This window comes from Glossina fuscipes, unplaced genomic scaffold, assembly GCF_014805625.2.
Source record: "Glossina fuscipes isolate IAEA_lab_2018 unplaced genomic scaffold, Yale_Gfus_2 226, whole genome shotgun sequence".
NCBI classification, from domain to species: Eukaryota; Metazoa; Arthropoda; class Insecta; order Diptera; family Glossinidae; genus Glossina; species Glossina fuscipes.
Genome location: NW_023998569.1, coordinates 705,881 through 725,303, shown reverse-complemented (window position 1 = coordinate 725,303; position 19,423 = coordinate 705,881). Strand labels below are relative to the sequence as shown.

General features: G+C 32.1%; 2 protein-coding genes across 5 annotated transcripts in view; both read left to right on the top strand.

Annotated features, from left to right (window-relative positions):
• The window catches only part of LOC119642567 (diacylglycerol kinase theta), a 53,887-nt gene extending 41,223 nt beyond the window's left edge, over nucleotides 1–12,664 (top strand). For 2 of the 3 annotated variants that reach the window (XM_038041743.1, XM_038041746.1), the window contains one exon: nucleotides 2,465–2,967. In XM_038041743.1, coding sequence (XP_037897671.1) covers nucleotides 2,465–2,650 — 186 coding nt within the window. In that variant the 3' untranslated portion in view covers nucleotides 2,651–2,967. Of the gene's footprint in view, nucleotides 1–2,464; nucleotides 2,968–12,421 lie in introns of those variants that run through there. The other variant, XM_038041744.1, reaches the window with a different exon arrangement.
• A 5,809-nt stretch (nucleotides 12,665–18,473) lies between these two features.
• On the top strand, nucleotides 18,474–19,416 carry LOC119642568 (probable ATP-dependent RNA helicase DDX55 homolog). Of its 2 annotated transcripts, XM_038041748.1 has the most exons (3): nucleotides 18,474–18,798; nucleotides 18,868–19,065; nucleotides 19,124–19,416. In XM_038041748.1, the coding sequence occupies exons 1-3, from the start codon at nucleotides 18,697–18,699 to the stop codon at nucleotides 19,124–19,126; spliced, it is 303 nt and encodes a 100-aa protein (XP_037897676.1). In that variant the 5' UTR covers nucleotides 18,474–18,696; the 3' UTR covers nucleotides 19,127–19,416. The 2 variants fall into 2 exon arrangements, with proteins under 2 accessions (XP_037897676.1, XP_037897675.1); XM_038041747.1 differs by having other exon boundaries at nucleotides 18,868–19,416.
• Nucleotides 19,417–19,423: the final 7 nt, after the last annotated feature.

Here is a 19,423-nt window from a genome sequence, read left to right as displayed (position 1 = left end):
TGCACGCAAATTCACCTCTTTAAATGTGTAATTAGATATAGCACATTTTTAAGAAAAATTCGGACCATAATCCACACTGACAATAATTATCGCATATGACGATCGTATTCTCTTTTGATTGTATGCCTAGTTAGCAAAAGAACATTACGAAGACTTTCTTCACATCTTTCCGAACGACTTCAAACGTAAGTTTTCTTATCGAGACGAGAAGTGTAATCAACAATCTCTAATTATCAACATCGTTCACACATACTTCCGTATTATTTCCTTTGTTCATTTTGCAAGACTGTAAGTTGTGTCAGCACGAGTTCGATTCGAACCCCCGTTAGCAAAGTGGAATCACGATTAATATGAAATATTTCTCTGGTTGACGTTTTATTGTTATTATCCCATCACAGGGTTTTGAATAATTCATTTCTCTATAGATTTACTAATAATTTGAAGAAAGTCAAAATAATGCAGTCGCATTAAAAAAATGCAAAATGATCGGGGCATGAGAATACAAAATGAACGGGACTTACATGCCGAAAGATACAGTTAAGGGCTTAGGTGTAAATACACCATCTCTACATGTTCAAAACTAGAGTATAACACGCCCTTGGATGGAGGCCCCCAAATTTTGCTTGAAGACGCTCGACCACCTACAGTGAAAGGCTCAGATAGTAATGGACGACGGAGGCATGTCCAAAACTCTCGGTAACGGCGTAATGTGGACTCGCAATGTGGACTTTTTATTGCTTGTCTATAAGTACGTTCACGGCAAGTGCTCTACAGAGATGAAAGAGATTTTCCCACCAATTAAGTCTTTTAACATCATCAAAGTTTCCATTCACCCGTTCTGGAATTGTCTGCACATCGTACGACACATTACCGTAACGCTTTTAATCTTTAATCACATTCCACGCGTTCGAAACAATCTACCAGGAGGGTCTTTCCCGTCGTGCCTTATGTTTCCACTTTTAAATCAGACTTGCACAAACACTGTTCCCTACTTCTATCTTTCTCTACCTGCATCCATTTTGCACTTTCTTCTTCAGGAAACCTTAAAGAACTGATTGAATTTTCTTTTTGCAAATTTGATTTTTTTTTGTAAAATCTTTTTTATCGAAAAATATTTTTGCTGACCGTCGTGAATAACGACAGTATAAAGTATTTTCATTCTGTACTCTAAACAATAGGTTTGCTTAGCAGAAATAAAATAGCAAGTAAGGTAGAACGAAAATAGTAGATTATCTGTGATACAAAATCGCCAAGTCCTAATTAATGGCAAAATTTTTATGAATTGTAGCGTCTATTCTTCATCAGACATTTGTCACAAAGAGACCTCGGAAATGTTTTGAAGTGTATGCCATCTCCAATGAGATTCTAGATAGTTTAGATCTTAGCAAGACATAACCTCAAAAGAAAAGGAATCTCCTCAAAGTACGCTGACCGGTCGTCTTGCCTTATACATTTCATAACATATGATAGCTTATATATTTTACATATACATAAATCCCGGCCAAGACACAACCTCAAAATAAGCAAATGGAAATGTTAAGACCATAGGAACAAGTCCTATACTAAGCTGATCAAAAATACTGCATTTTAAGGCTCGTACTTCTTCCCTGAACTTCGTCCCTGAAGTTTTTTCCTTCTCTTGATATTTTATGCTCTCTTGCATACGCTTCGAAAAGGTTTTTTACTATTAGAAAAAGACAAATAAATCAGAAGTAAAGTGTATCACTAATAAGAAGAAAAAGCACTCAACTGGCGTGGAAATGGCAAGGAAAAGAAAAAGCGTATTCCGTGCGGCAACAAATTTCACCCTGAGATAGAAAAGTTTATGTTTATATTCAATTTGTGCCCTAACGAAGAAAAGGAGAGATCTTGCCATCTTACCCAAAGTATCATCAATCCACGTGGCCAGTAGATGGTTTCCTGATTACAACTTGTCTTAAAGGTACTGTGGCTAACAATTTATTGGTAGTCAATTCGACTTTTCTGATGTATAGTTCAAGCTGCAATGGCCTCTGAGATAAAAATTCTATCATGTTTAAAAAAAAGTCCATCGAGCTAAGTACTTTTTAGACACGGTTTAGATGATAAGCATGTACTTTCACAATTTCAAAATGCGTCTAGTTCAAAGATTCTATTATATATTATTAGCAAAACACAAAGCAAACACTAATAAATAAATATTTGTCAGATGTTTTTGAGCATTTTTGAGTATTTTGCTGATGTATAATGATATGAAGATGATATAATGCGATGCAATGTGATGTATATGTATGCAATTTGTGTGTTTAAAATACCCTAACAAACGAATTTATATGCAAGCTCTAGCAAGTTTTCCTTAGCGAAGAACCGTTATTTAGTTTTAAACCTCACAAGCGTTTTATTAAAATTAAAAATGAAATTTAAAAAAAAAAGCAACAATAACAAAAAAAAAATGATGAATCAATCTCCCTACTTAACTATGCAGGCTACAATGCTCAAAAAAACTAAATGCAAGAGACGTTTAACTGAGCCGCATATAACGCCAGGCATTTTGGGTCTAACAAGTAATATGGCGAGCGCGACATCATCCTCAACTGCATTACAAACGGCGGCTGCAATGCATTTGGAGAATAGTGAGCGGGATAAAGATTCTACGGCAACCAGCACATAGAGACCACGTCCGTCCGGTCCAAGTCTTCTGTTTTCATGTTTTCTGTAAAAGTGCGAAATAAAAGAAAAAGAAACGAAAAATTAAATAGACACACAAGTGAATTCACACGGCAATCTAATAACAAAACTAAATATTTAGCACAACAAATAATATCTAAAGGAAAATGTATAAAGCAAATAACTAAAATGTTGATTTTAATATTCATGAACACATACGTACATGTGCCGACAATCGGGGACAGTTGTATTTTTTTATATAGTTCTTTTCATTTTTATTAAAAAAGTTTTTTTTTCCTTTTAGATATTTCTTAAGACAGAACTTTGTATAAAATTTTTATAAATATTTTTAAGTTAAAATTCATTTCAGTTTTTTATATTTTTTATATATTATTACTTTTCAAACTGCATACAGCATAACAGTCCATCCATTAAGGAAATAAATAGCGACACTATACTCCCATTCATTGCACCCATACACAAATATTTGGAACCTTTGCGAAGAGAGAAAATCTAAAAGAAACAAAAAAAAGGTCAATCGGTGAAAGCCAAAGTTTAGACTTTGAGAGTTTCAATATTTATAGTTCGCAACGAATCCGTTTTAGGCGTATATAAATTTCGATGTCGATGGTCATAAACCGCCCATAGAACTTAAACGCTTAATCGAGTTAATCCACTAAACGCTCTATCTATAATATGTAAAACACAGCATTTATGGAATGAATATTTTCCAAGATTTCAGGAAGATCAAAATCGTATTAGGAATATTGTCAATTGAATCTGAATTTTTATTTCACAATTTTCGAAAACTTTAAGGATCGCTTTCATATTCACTACCGGAGATTGAATCCTTACAAGTTCCATAGTTTTCCATTTACATAAAAAAGAGTATCTTCTTACAGATGCCATAGGAAGTATGAGAAACAGCTTGAATTTCAAAAATTCGACATAGGCTACTAAAACCGATTTTCAAATTTCCCCAAACAATTGGGGTAGTGATTTTTTCATGATACTATGTTAAATGCGAACTGGCTGTAAAAACTGAAAAGTTTTTTCTTGTTGAGAAAAAAAAGAACGTCGACTTTAGACAAATAGGTTTCAATCGATTCAAGATGCGATTGATGTGATAAAAGATCGATTTGTTTCAAGTCCTCCTGTCTGTTGCATACGTTTGCAAATAGTCGTATCACAAAGGTATAATGAATAGTAAACAAGAAGGAAAATTACATTCGCTCATGACCGAACCTTTTATACCTTATTCTTTCACAAGAAAAGAAAAGAAAGGAAAATAATTAAATTTTAATTCTGTATAATATTGGGCGGGCGCGGCTTTTTTCTATTATCAGAATAGAAGTGGAAATTTATATGACGCACGTGTTGTACTCTATGAGTAACAAGCTAAAAGCAGAGAAAAACAAGGTGTTTACAGCTTTGTATTGCATAGGTTGGCGGGGGTTGCAGATGGTTCGTTTGATCGGTTTGAATCATTTTCAAATTATTTTGTAAGCTTGTAGGGGATTTCTTCATTTTTACGTATACGAGAACGTTTACCACAGATACAGACAGACGAAAAAACGGATATGCAGAATAATTAAAAAAAAAAAAAGGAAAAAATTTCTTAATCTGAGATTTAAGGAAATGTTTGCATGACTTCAAATTATGTAGAAGTATTTGAATACTGCTCCCTGTCCAACCAATTGAATAGCCCAGCCAAAGGAAATATTTGCTTTGTAAATAAAACTGGTTCTCAAACCCCTCAAAGTAAAGTTTAGGCCAAGAAACAAAGAAAAACATGCTTTCCAAAAATTTTATATAGTTTTATAAAGTTTTAAAAGCTTGATATAAACACCAATCAAAATGAATTTTGATCAGATGACACGCGCTTAGAAAACTACAGTAGGACTTTCAATGTATTTATTGTCGTAGAATTTTAGAGGAGTGAGGATGGAGCGATCCTAAATAATGTTGGAAACTTGACAAATATAGCTAAATTAATAATAATAATAAAGAAAATTTCAAAAAGGAGCGAAATACTAAATTTTTCGCCACCAAAAATATCAGAAGTTATCTAAAACAATATTGATCAATGTAAAATTATAAATAGATTCAAATATGTTCGTCCGTTTGTTTGTTGTTGAAGCCTCTCGAGTAGAGAGAGACAGAGTTAGAGAGAAAGAGCGAGTGGGAGAGAGGAAGGAATTGCGCTATGAAATAAAAACAGCTATTCACAACCAAAGCCATAGTTATTCGCTTTCATCTATCTGCCAACAATGTCTACCATTATGTCCTTAATGCTTTCGTCTTTGCTGAAAAGCACGTCGCACTTTACTGCTCCGGCAATATATTCTGCGAAGTGTTCTTTGCTCTTCTCTTAAGAAATAGTTTACCAGGAAATAGCTGCGTTAGTGTTTCTTTTTTTTGCTCATGCCGTAGCAAATCTTGATTTAAATTTTAAAATAAATACTTAAGGAGATGTTGTTTGCATATGTATATACTCTCAAACGACTAACTGTCCTGTGTATGCCATTCTCGTTGTTGATTTATTTTTATTTTAATATTATATTAATTGTTTTAAACTGTGAAAAAATTCGATTTAAATCGAATATAATTTTTCTCTCCAGTTCCAATTATTATGTGGAAATGCAAATCACATTTATTTGAATTAGTTTGCCTTAAAAATTTGTTAAATATAAAGAACTTAGAAATTCTTCTTTTTTTAAATTTATTTTAAAATTATTGAATAAAATATTGTAATTATTTTTTCTTAAAAAAAAAAAACTTTTCGTTACAATAATATTTTGCACTTTAAATTCTTTTATAAATAAATCATAAAAAAATAAGTTATCTGTTTAATATACGTATACTTATAGAAAAGAAACAAGGAAAAAATTAATAAATTATTCTTAATTTCGATTCTTTCATTTTTCTCTGTGTTCGCAATCAAACAAACTCGTTTTGTAAAATAATCAACATGGACCCAAAAACTTCATCAATAACAACAACATCAAAATATCACACTGCTATCCATTGAACAAAACAATAAATCTCACAACATTACAAAACATATATGTATATTTCCCGAAAAAATCCAAATAATATATACCGGACGGATTGAAATAATAATAAATAAATAATATATTAATAATTATTATTTATATAAATAAACAAACAAATGAACAATATTTAAAGGCTACTATGCTTAAAAAGAACAAAAGCAAAATTAAACGGCGTAATACGGAACCTTCCATGGCTTTGACCGGCACAGCGGTGCCACAAATGTCTTTGGCCCTGCCGCCGTCAACGGTCGAAGCTGATAACGAAAGCGAAAATTCCACAAACAATATCGACTTCTGAATATGGTATAGTGAGCGTTTGATTTAACGTGCTTTCGATGACATAGACATTTGATATTTTCTTCTTTTTTTTGCACATCAACTTTCGTCTCACATGTAATCACATAAAAACTGTATCACAAATTATCATCACCTTACCTCTCTAAAGTACTATTTACTATAATTTACATAATGTTTAGAAAATGCAATTGGAGTGCGTTACAATCAAATAGCTCTGCACACACAAGTATGTGTTAATATTTTAATTTAATACTTTCAGCAAATTTTTATCCTTGATTTAAATTGCTTCTCTTGTCAAAATTTTTTTATTATTTCAATAATTCAATACTAAGTATGTCGTGGGAAATTCATAGATTCCGTAGTTGCGATAAAAGAAACACAAATATGTTCCAATTAAATACGCAGCACTGTTCTACGCAGAAGTAAAGTCAAGCCGTCACATAAATTCGTTGAAATTGTCCAGCAATTCAATTTAAACAACCTCAGTCCAACCAAATAAAATATACAAAGCTTATATATCCAAACTCACATTTAGGGAGCAATATTTAATTAGGAATTTGATCGACACTTCAAAGAAAAAAAGTCTTTGTATGATACACAACAAAGGCAACATTTTAAGATACTTGAAGAATGTCTGTCTATCAAAGCTCCATCAACCCTATTAGGATTTAGCAAATAAGCGATCAAACTAATTGAGAATTTCTATTCGAAAAGGTTCAGATCACATCACGAAATTTAATGAAACGATCTTAAGATGCAATTCAAAGGATACGAATTTAAATACAAATCAATTTACTTTGCTATAAAATTTCTATAGTTTTTGGCTGAAAAACTGTGGCGTACCTTTTAAAAGGCATTCAATTAAGTTTCCAATAAGTTAATAAAGCCGTAATGAGGCTACTCTGGCTTGCACAACGATAGTTTTTTGGTTTAACCACATCTGCTGTCCAAACTTATTTAAGGAAGATTTTTATTAGTTTTGGCGAACAACTTTCAAATACAAGATCGATGACAGAATTTAGTTAATTTTTAATGGTTCATCCTTAATGTAAACCGTCATCTTAATTATTCACAAATAAAAAAAAAATAAATAAATAAAAACAAAAAAGACAGTGATGTTTTCGTATATTTAAGAATAAATGAACGTGAAAACGTCCTTTATTTTATTGGTTTTATGAAAATTTCCCATGACTAACTGTTATTGTGAATCTTAAGTAGAATATGATTCTATGAAAATGTTTTAAGTAAAAAATTTCTCATGTAAATTCACTTCTTTTAAATACTACTAAAATGCATTTTTCAGCAAAATTCAAACAAATCCAAATAGGAACCGAACTGAAAAATTAAGTAATGCTAAAAACTAAACTGAATTATACTAAAGTACCTTGATTTAAAAAAAAAGTGATAAAATATCTATTTGCAAAATAATTTAAAGAAAAGCAAATACAAGCAACAAATATATACACATATATATATATATATATATATATTTCAAAATTTGCAAAGAAAAAAACAAGAGGAAAAACAACCGGACAGAACAATAATAAGAACATGCAAAGAGTAAAATTCAAAACAACTAATAAAAGCAAAAAACTCAAAAATGTTATTAAAAAAAATTTGTAAAAAAAATGAATAGAAAAATAATAAAATAATAAATTAAAATCAATTGTAATTTACAAAAACACGAATACAGTAAATGTATGGAAATTGTTAGATTAAAAGTTATTGCATAGCTTAAGCTGTTCCTTAAATGGTGGCGTTAAGCGAAGGAGATTTTCATGGAAAAAATCAATCACAAATAAGATTTATATTCGGCTTTATTCGAATATCTATAATGCCCGCCATTTATTTACTCTTACCGTACATAAATACAATATTTTTCCTACGGTTGCCTCTGCGGCTCCTTTAAAATACAAATATTACAAAAAATGCTTTAATTAAAATCTTAAACTTCTCACTCAATATGCCCTTAAAAATGTATGAAAAAGAAAATAATAAAAATTTTTTTTTTATAAATATATGTTTACATTGAGATTCAAAGTACATTCAATAGCAAACGTTTGCATTTATTTAATTATAATGCTATGCCTGTTAAAAAACCAAGTTCCTTATCAATTAATATGTCCAGTTAATAGTTAATATAATTATTTTTATTGCTTTTAACTATATATATAACTATATATATAACTATATATATAACTATATATATGTCATAAACTGTTGTTTTTCTCTGCCTCTGCACTCCTTGTTAAATTTAAAATTTCTCGCGTTTGTATTAAATAATTTAGTAATAGATTTCCTAAACTTGCACTTCATAACTTAAATTTTTCCAACCATTCATTGCAATATTGTACATGAAATATTCTTCTCTGTAAAACGTTCCGCGCAAACAGTTTAATACCGTTTTCCCTTACTTTTAAGTGATTTAGTAGCATTTTAATGATACTTCAATACTTGTCCTGTACACAGCACATATGAGTAGTTTAATATTAAATCATTTAATATACTTTTCTTTGGAATTAATTTGTTATTTTCGCATTCATTTTATCGATTTAATCCCTTTGGTTAACCCGTGTTAAAGGTTTAAGTAAACGGACAGAAGGACATTTGCGTATAAAAAAAATCAATTAATAATTCTTTAAGAGAATTCTCGTTGGTGTGTATGAAAATTAAAAATTTCTGTAGCTTGAGATAGTGATTTGAAATATAATGGATAGTGCAATAGCTGGCAATTTTCATTAATACTGTATTTTATTTGCTGTGGAAAGCTTAAAAGAAGAAAAGCAATAATTTGCCGCAACATTATATGGCTAGCTTTTGTTCGACAAAAAAAGCTAAGCCAATTAAATATATACTGAAAACATGAAACGCTTAAAAACACAACCTATATACACAAATCCTCTATCTCCCTTGTTGAAGTTTTTCCAATTACAAAACACACAAATTCATGGTATACATAATGTTTCGAATGTCTAACACGGAAAACACTTGATACAATTATACCTGAATGTAAGATAAAGCAAAGAAAAAATAAGAAACATCTAACGCTGGCAGGAAAACCAAAATTGAGCATAAATCGTTTTCTTTCCTATTGAATAGATAAGGGGCTCAATGTATGCCTTTAATCGTTATTTCCGTGTGCTAAAGACTAAAGATTAGCTTTTTTTCTCTTAGCCTCCATCTATTACCTTCACATTACCTAAGTGCAGACATCTCGAAAGTTGCTTAGTTTGTAAGTTTTACTAACAATCATAAGAGAAAGAGAAAAAAAATATAACAAAAGTCTAGTTTATAAGTCGATCTCCCTTTCCCTTTCCTTAGATGAAAGGAAAAACGAAAACTTTCCAATTGTCTTCACTTAGGATTTGAAGGAAAAAACAAAAATTTAAATCTCTTATTGAGATGAAGGCTTGCTAAATATTGGCTGCTTTAGGTTCTTTAGGGTCTATTCCACAAAAAACTAGAATGATTTACCAGCATACATAAAATAGATCTACTCAGAGATAAAACGATTTATGTTAGCGACAAAAAGGAAAAAGTAAAAAACTAAATTTAAATAAAATCTTTAAAAATTTCTAATATTTTTTAAACAAGTTAGTATTAAGTTAGCAAAAAGAACAACAAAGCGCAAAATTTTATGCAAATATTTAAAAAAATCTAAAAGAAAACCTGAAAAAAAACGACACCGAAAAATTTGCAAATTTAAACAACAACAGCTACTACTCGAAAAGTAAAAAAGCAAAAAGTAAATATCTATTAAAATATTGAAAACCAAGTAAAAACTCAAAAACAAAAAAGAGAAAAAAAAATTTTAGCTTTGAAAACTAATACCAAAAACTGAAAATTGGATAACAAGAACACATCTAAAATAACTATAACAAGAACAACAATAATCAGCCATTGTTTACCGTAATAAACTTTTAGAATAAATTGCAAAGGGATATAAAAAGAAAAACAAATTTATTAAAAAAATATAAATAAGTAAATGGAAAAATTTTCAAACCCAACAGCCGACAAGTAAAACAATAACACGGTGATCCACCGACAGCAATTTTCTCTTTATATTTAAGAGCAGCAATTAAAGGCAAATAAAAGAAATCATAAAGAAGATGAAGAAAAGTGTTGAAAGAACTTATGTTGATAACTATGTTGAAATCGGCCACATAGTACATAGAGTACATGTTTAACATGAAACTCGCATAATATACACAACTTTTCTATTTTATGGTTCGATTTCATTACATTTCTAAAATCTCTTCCACACACATTTCAAAATTATTTACTTTATAAAAAAACTTTCCTTTTAGCGTTTTCTTTTCCTTTTTTGTTTAACAAACTAACCAAAGTAATATTATAAACTTTATTTTTGCAATAATAACAGCAAAAAGAAAAACAAAAAATCAACTATAATCAAATTGACTAACAAAAGAAAATATCCTTATTAACGACCTAATAATGTAAAATCTAATAATAATAAAATCGAATAAAACAAACACTTAAGAAAAATAGAAACCGCAACAGCGCAACAGTATGAATATAAAAATTAGACGAAAAAAGAATGAATAAAACAGCTAAGAGCATACATAATAATAGTTAAAAAAAAAAAAAAAAATTAAATAAAACGTAATGTAAAGAGAAAAGAAAGAAATATAAAACAGAAAAAATAAAATAAATAAGTAAGCAAACAAAAACACTAACAACAACAACCACGAACATTGGTTTTATTTATTTTAAACGCAACTTTTTCTATTTACATAAGTAAATTGAATTTGTGCCCTTCTCTTTGTCTCTTCCCTTTTCATAACACCCAACAGATGTTTGCGAAATGTGTGCACAATCAGGTGTTGGGAAAACGCAACGGTCCCAAGGTATGCTATACTTATGGCTTTGTATGTTTTCACATCTATAAAATTTGGAAAGTTCGTGCAGTTTATTTATTATCAATGCATTTCAATGCATTCCCATCGAATTATTATCTTAAATATGATAGTAACACAAAAGTATGTTTCATCCCTCCCAAGATATAATTTTCTTTTCAACATTTGTCAAAAATTTATTTGGGAAAGCGATTAAAAGAGTGTTTTGTTTATGAAATATATTAGTTAGATCCGCCTGAGTGTCCGAGTAGGCAACGGATCTCGACTGCGATAATGTTTCTTTCTACATAGTAGTATTACTACATTCTCTGAATCTGCCTGAGTAGCTGAAGGCGACGAATCTCGACTAAAATGTAATAATATTTTTTTGGTCGTATAATAAATTTTTTGGTCGTTAATAAACTTTTTGGTCGTATAATAAACTTTTTGGTCGTATAATAAATTTTTCTAGTCGTATAATAAATTTTTTGGTCGTATAATAAATTTTTCTGGTCGTATAATAAATTTTTTGGTCGTATAATAAACTTTTTGGTCGTATAATAAATTTTTTTGGTCGTATAATTTATATCGTCGTCGTATATATATGACAACTCGATGGTCATGGATTCAAATCTCAAGAGCGGTAGAGTTTCCAATAAAGTCGATAGCCTTAGATGGTTAACCTTTAAGATCTTAGCCTTAGGGTTTCCTACTATGTTGTGGTTAATTTAATAATATTAATACAATGGCTATAATTGTGCTGCAAAGAAAAGACAATAACCAAACATTTACGTTTGTTTGTAAACGCAATCAAAACATCGTAAAGGTAAGTTCTTATTATGCTTGTGGCTTATTGGGTTATCAAACAGTCGAACTTCTTTCTGGCAGCTTAGAACAAGTTTCATCAAACCTCGCCATTTTGCGAGAGAGCCCAGTGAGACTTGAATTTTTCTAAGAGACACAAAGCTCTCTTTCAGATAATTTTTTCTTTTTTTTATATGAGCAAGCACTAAAGGGATGTCCTTCTTTTTTCGTTCTTCCATCCCTCTCTCTCTCTCTCTCTATCTATCTATCTATCTATCTATCTATCTATCTATCTATCTAGCGATCTCTGTCTAACTACGTCACGCCATTAATTTGTGACAGCGGATTATAAGCCTTAATTAAATGTATATCATATATTCGGGCAATGTTAATATATGTTGATCTATTGTTGCTGTTTGCCTTAAGCAGACAAAGAGAATTATAATAAATAAACCTTCACATATTTCTGCGATAGGATTGTAGGGTATTCAATATTCGCTCATTACTCGTTGTTCTTAAGCTTTTTAAAGATAAATATCAATAAGTTTCTTTAGTACAAAACCAAAAGATTGTATATAGAAAAAAAGTTCACATACTGGCAATAAGCAAAACGCTTGGATTTAATGCTGCTGAATGACAGTAAACTACAGTTGACTTAAATGTCATAAGAAGACAAAAAAAATTAAATACTTTTAATATTTTTATTTATTTCGATTTAGTACAATAACGATTTCAATATAGTATATATATATTTTATCACAGGTAATGCGTGAGAATTGTCTTGAATTAACTGCTAACAGAAGCGCAAACATGCATTTCTTTAATCCTCTTGAAAATTTGCACTGCACCTGTGACAGAGAAAATAAACATCAAATAGAAGTCAAGACTCAAGGCGAACACTGGCCTATACTAGTAAGGCTGGCTCTTGATATCTACGTTCAAGTGTTCTGCTATAAATCCATTAACTTTAGAAGAAGAAGAATCGCTTGATATATGATGATAATAAATAAAAAGGGAATCATCATTTATATGTGAAATAGTTTGGAAACGTCTGGGAGAAGCAATTTTATAATATACTGATAAAGTAAGAGATTTAAAAAACACTTTAAAAGTTTATTGTTTTGTTTATTTTTACTTTTTATATAAGAAATTTTTCGCATTTTTTTTTTTTTTTGGTTATAATGAAAGCAATAGCACTATCTAAGTAATCTATTTTGTTTTTATTTATTTTAATTTGTTTAATTGTGGATTATTGTCTTAATGCTTAGTTGTATTCGAAGCAAATGCGATACTGTGCGCAAGTAAAATAATCTGCCTGACATTAGTATATAAAAAATCGTTTTATATTTGCTTTTTTTATATAGGTCCTTTTTGTGTAAATTTTGTGTAAATTTCGTGAAAATTAAAGCTTAACAAATTTTATACATAGTGTTCCGCAATTGCAATAAAACAAGACAAGCTGTCATTACGCGTAAGGAGCAATAAATATCCTTGAGAGAACTTTGAAAGAGAACCGAAAAATAAAATCTATGCTGTTTGTTTTTCATTGCATTTATTCGCTATCAGGTGGGACCTCTAAGAATCATTAATTAGACATATTCGGGTCATGATTATTATTTAAAGTATAACTCAGGTTTTATTTAATAGACGAAAGTACCAGTGCGTACTGAAATTTCAGTCGCTCATTTCGAATATATACGTGTACTTTGTTTAATTGATAAAACGTTAGTGTAGAGAATTTGAAAAAAAAACATGAAATTGTTTAAAATTCATATTGTAAACAATTCATATTGTGATATGAATTGCAAATTTCATAATATGAGTTATGAAATTATTTACAATTCATATTCCTTTTTTTTTTTTTTGGTATGTTGAATGGAGCTGGACTAAGCCAATAGATTTGTGGCTTATGTGTCCAGATAATAAACTGTCGTAATTTTTGATCGCAATTACGTACAAAACGTAACAAAAAAAAAGAGCGGCCGTAATAACTGGAGCCAGCATGTTAAGTGTAATTGTGCTTGTTGTGTGTAATTGTGCTTGTTGTGTTCTTGAAAGTCGAACAGGTACCCAAATGAGGTGACAGTCATCCACTTGAGATTCATGCAACATCTTGGGAATATCAAACACATATTGATTTTCTGCATCTCTTTTATTTATTAAAAGTAGAGCTGACCTGCTGTCAGAAAAAATAACAAACCTTCTGATACCATCGGAGATAGCAACCTTAATAGCATGTCGAATGGCGAGCAACTCAATAAAAGTTGAGAAAAGTTTCTCCGCCACTTTGACTCGATGTATTGTTTTAGATAGATGTTTCACGACCGAGAAGCCAGATCCATTGTCCGACGGAACCGTCGGTGGCATATATATCGTAGCCGTTGCTGTAATAAAAAAGGAGCTTTTCTTGGCATAACATCCTCATATAAGAGAAGTTGACATTTTGTTTTGAGGTAGAGATCGACCCGAGAATGTTCATGAAGACTCTGCATTTGCTGGTAATGAAATTCAAGGGAGGAATTGAATCTAACTTATCAAAAATATGACGAAGTTTTTGATAGCAAAAAGTATAGGTGCAAGTGTCAGTATCACTGAGAGATATAATTTCCTGAAAAAAGGAAGGATTTAACATCTTGACTTTGTGCAATCATCTTGGCAATCATTGAGAATATGTTGAGGACTTGAGGGGGTCAGTTCATTACAACGCTTCAACATTCGGTTTTCAAATGCTTGTATACGTTTCTCTATATATTTTGGGAAATTGCAACATGTGGAATGTCTAAATTCAATTCTGGACCTGACTAGAGTTTTGTAAACGGTCAAAGCATTTTTGGGAGGCAAGCCTGCCTGATTTTTTTCATGAGTTTGATGATGTTGCATCCAGACTGACAGTCTTTGAACGTCTTTTCATAATGCCCACGAATGGTTAAGCTGTCATTTAAAATTGTACCAAGAAATCGAAGAGATTTTACTTGATTAACTTGGGTACCCTTGATAAGAAGTCTGATTTCATGTTTAGAACCTTTGGCAAAATAAATAGTGTCTGTCTTGCTGGGGTTAAAATATAAATTAAGATCAGCGCATGCATCGAAAAGCAAGTTCGCTTTCATCGAGAGGTTATTGACAGCTGCTGAAAAAGATGAGTCCGCAGATGCAATTAGAAAATCATCTGCATATTGAAAAATATAAGTTTTGTCATCTTGAAGATCATGCAAAGAAGCTGCGTATAAATTGAAGAGTATGGGGCTTAAACAACTGCCTTGTGGGATACCACCGCATATTTCAACTTTTTCGGTACCCATCACCAATACACGCTTGGATAAAAAATTAAGTATCCACAGCCGCATTTGAAGAGGAATCGAAAAGTTTAAGAGAATTATATCAAGCTTAATCAAGTTGACACGGTCATAGGCTTTGCTGATGTCCAGGGAGAGCACGACAACCATTTTCCCTGCTTTTTTAAAGCTGGCTATGAGAAAACACAGTTCATTAACGCACATATTCGTAGATTTGCGTTTTTGGTAGGCGTAAGAATGAGCTGGAATAATGTTCTCAGTTTTCAGGAAAGCAGTTAGTCTCTCCTTAACCATGAGGTTGATAGCCTTTATGAATACAGACATCAGTGAAATTGGTCTGAAACTACTTAAATCATTTAAGTCTTTATCTGGATTGGGAATGGGAACTATTTTGATGCATCGCAAATCTGAGGGTATAAAGTTGGTGGACCAGTAGTCGTTAATTGCATGCAAATGCTAAAGCTTCCTCCAGACAGTGCTCTGAGCATGTCATACTTAACTCCATCATAACCTGCAGCAGTAGCTCTCTTCCTGGAATGTAAAACATACATTAGCTCATGCAATGAAAAGGTTGTGTTACTGAGACTACTTAAAGGAATTGAAGGCATTGTAATCGGATTGACAATTGGAATGTAGCTCTTGAGCATATCTAAGTATTTTTTATTATTTTGGTCATTCCATACAACACAACCGCTTAATTTTCGACTAGAATGTCGATGACCATTGATATAATTCCAGAAAGAACGTGGGTTGCCCTTACCACATAAATCTTTAATGGCGATAGCTCTATGTATTTGCGGAAAAGTGTTGACAGGGAAGAGTTCCACCAAGGTTTAGGTGAGAAGGACTCAATGTCAGGAAAGTTGGTTCTAGCAGACCTGATCACAGACTCAAAGGCACTTTGAATTGATGACAAATCAGAAGAAAGATCAACTTTAGACAGACAGTCCATAAGGAAGTTGCGTGAAATGAAGTTTTCTATTTTCTTAACGGAATTGTTACAACTGTGGAATAAAATGGGAGAGTGCTGACTTTTGCCAATGGAAACGTTGGACGTGTTCCAGTTGAAAGATAAAATAGTTGAATTCCAGAAAGTTAGATCCAAGACACTGCTTGCCGTGCGACCGCTCCGGTTAAAGTGTAAGGTAGTATTGCCATTATTTAAGACACTGAAACTGCTGGAATTGATGACATTTACAAGGATCTTGCCTTTGTTGGTCGAGACTTGATAGCCATACAGGCGATGTCGTGCATTGAAATCTCCAGCAAGAATCACAGTTTGCTCACCATCAAGAAAATCGCATAATCTTTGAATCTCATCACGAAAGGTTTGCACATCGAGACTGGGTGGAAAGTAGCATGATGCTATGAAAAGATTCGGTTTCAGGTTCATGGTTTTGATGATGATAATGTCAACAGCAGATTTATAGGGAATACGTCTGAAATTGACACCTTTCTTAACTAATATACTAACCCCACCATAGCCATCATTTCGGCATTTGGTGGCTGAGACATAATTCGAAACTTTAACTTCGAAACAATTTTCATCTTTCAGAAAAACTTCACTTAAGATGCAGAAATCAATCTTGTTTGAGTTTAAGTAAAAATCCAGAAAAGATAAGTTACGTCGGACACTTTGAATATTATATTGTAAAAAGGATATCATGTTAAAACTTGAGAAAGAACCCCAGCGGATTTCCTCGTAGTACTGGGTGCTTGAACGGGGCAAGAAATGGCACAGACAGACATTGTCTTTTCAAATTCTTTAATAAGATTATGAGGGATCATCGGACGAATACTTTCTTGAATCGCGAGAATTAATCTTTCAAGTTCTGAGGACCGCGGATAGTTATTTGAAATTATCGGTCGCCGAAGACTTGTTCCAGACGACTTGCGGGGTGTATTGGGGAAGGCTTGGTGGGTGAACTGAGAGGAGATTTGGAAGGAACAGATTTCCTTTTGACGAGAGCATTATATTTATTTTTGGTTAACATTTTGTTGACGTTTTGATTATCATCCTTGGTCGAAATTGCAGACATGTTCCCCAGTGGAGGGAAATTGTCGTCATAAGTGATGTCATCGAGACATTCGAAATAATTTCCAGAAAAAATCTCTTTTACCTCTTTATACGAAAGATTTTTAATTGCCATGATCCTGTTGATATTTGATTCAAGTTCCCTGTTAGGGCAACACTTATTGAGAGTGTTGTGCTCACCTGAACCACAGGACAAGCACTTCATCGTCTCGCAGTTCACTCACTTGGGAGACTTCTCACAGTTAAGGCACCTGCTCTCTTTGGCTTTGCAGAATTTTGACACGAGACCGTATCTACCGCACTTAAAGCACTGTTTTAAAGTGGGTACAAAGCACTCAACCGACAGATAACAATAATTAAATATTATTGACTTACGGAAGCCCTTTGAAGCCAATTTTGATGCTGGTTGTGGGAATCCACTCATCTTTGTTGTTGGGATTTCTTCTTTGAAAATGGACAGCGGACTTAATCGGAATATCGGATATGGACTTTTTAATTATATCATCGACACTATATGTGCATGGAATGTTTCGAATGACTTCAAATCTCTCAGTGAAAGACCTCGGTATGTACACCTTTAAATTTTTTTTAGTAAATTCATTATTCGTAACAAAATTGTTGGCATTGGCAGCAGAGCTGAAAAGCAGTTTGGCTCTGCCCCTGCTGACAACATTTAATTCTTTTAAGCCGTACATATTGAAATCTTTCAAGTAATCATAAAAATAGAGATTGGAGATTTCGAGATTTGGGGAGGCTGTGGCACCCAAATCAGAGGGCTTGTCGATAGCCTGTATACTAGGCGCAATTAAAACGTTTGCGTTAGCTTCTCCGTTAACAGACAAAAGAATATTATTGTCACGCATTCTCGATCTCTTGGTGTGCCCAGTGGCGTTCATATAAAAATCTTCAAAACAGTCTCTATCAGTAGTTATAAGATCAGACCCAGTCTCCATAGGGAGACGGGCTGATGTTGTTTTGGTTGTTATCACGGGGAACACAAAAAAAAAAAAAAAATCACAACGAAAAACAAAAAATTGAATATATGTATTGCTTCTTAATTTTTCTCTCACGAGAGATTCCTCTTCCTTCCCACCTTTTCTTCCTTTAAAATTGTCTTCTTTGGTTATTTTATTACTTTGTTAAACCTCTTTTCCTTTTTTCAAATATTTGAATTCTCTTTCTTTTTCCCTGTTTTTCACTAACACCGGAAAACACAAAAATTATCCAGCTGCCGTTTGCAGAGATGACGTGTTGTATCAAGTGTGAATGAAATATGAATGCAATTCATATTCTAAACAATTCATATTGTAAACTATTCGTATTATAAACAATTTCATATGTTTTTTAATCGAATTTCCATATCTCCCTTTGATTTCACATGTTTTTCCTTTTTTTTCACAGAGTTGCTTTCAATAAATGCAAATCCTCTACAATGGAAAATATCCCCGACAATGCAAGCTATTTTATACATGTTTACTTACGTGGTGTACACAAAAATGAAACCCGTCCGCACGCACAGCTTTCAAATACCTAATATCGAGGAAATTTTCAGCGTGCTATTATCCTGCGCCCTAATAATTAAAATAACATAAAAAATATTAAGAGAAAGTGTAAAAAGAGATTTTGCAAACACGTGGATAATTTCTTTACAAAATAAAAAATTGTAAATATTAAGTTTTTCTTTGGATATTAAGTTTGCATACAAAATGTCACGTAATAAGTGGACGTCATTGGAAAAGCCACCATTATCTATGCTCGCATTAGACGTTGTTGAAAGTATAGGTTTTGAATTAATGACACCTGTTCAGGTAACCTTAATACATCCATTAAATTCATTGCGATATTCAAGGAAATTTTTATACTTCTATATTTCAAAGGCTGCTGCTATACCGTTACTTTTGTCAAGCAAAGATGTTTTTGCGGAGGCTGTAACTGGCTCAGGAAAAACATTAGCCTTTTTAGTACCTTTATTGGAAATGTTAAGTCGCAGGCCTAATAAATCGCCGTGGACCCCTAAAGAAATTGGCGCTATTATTATCTCACCCAAAAGAAAATTGACTTTACAAATCTCGGAGGTATTGCAAGTCTTTTTGACCCACGGACAGTTAAAGCATTTACGTCAAAAACTTATAGTAGGTGGAGGCAGCATAGAAGAGGATATAAAATCTGTACAGAACAAGGGGCCAACCATATCAACCAATCAGAGTCTTTACTATAAAGATTTAAATTGGTGCGTCTGCTCAACTATGTAGTGTTTGTGGTAACCAATCTTCCTCGTACAAATGAAGACACCGCCGACAAATTTGTAAAAGAATTCAAAAATGATTCAAATCGGTCACACGACAAATCTACAAAGCCCAATTTTTGCCTTTGTTCTAAACGTACAAAAAATCGGTCGCGCCCACCTAATAAAATAAAATGTGAAAATTTAAT

Coding starts and splice junctions, on each gene's coding strand:
- LOC119642568 (XM_038041747.1), top strand. CDS start 18,697: ATGTCACGTAATAAGTGGACGTCATTGGAAAAGCCACCATTATCTATG. Junction 18,799..18,867: donor AATTAATGACACCTGTTCAG/GTAACCTTAATA, acceptor TATATTTCAAAG/GCTGCTGCTATACCGTTACT.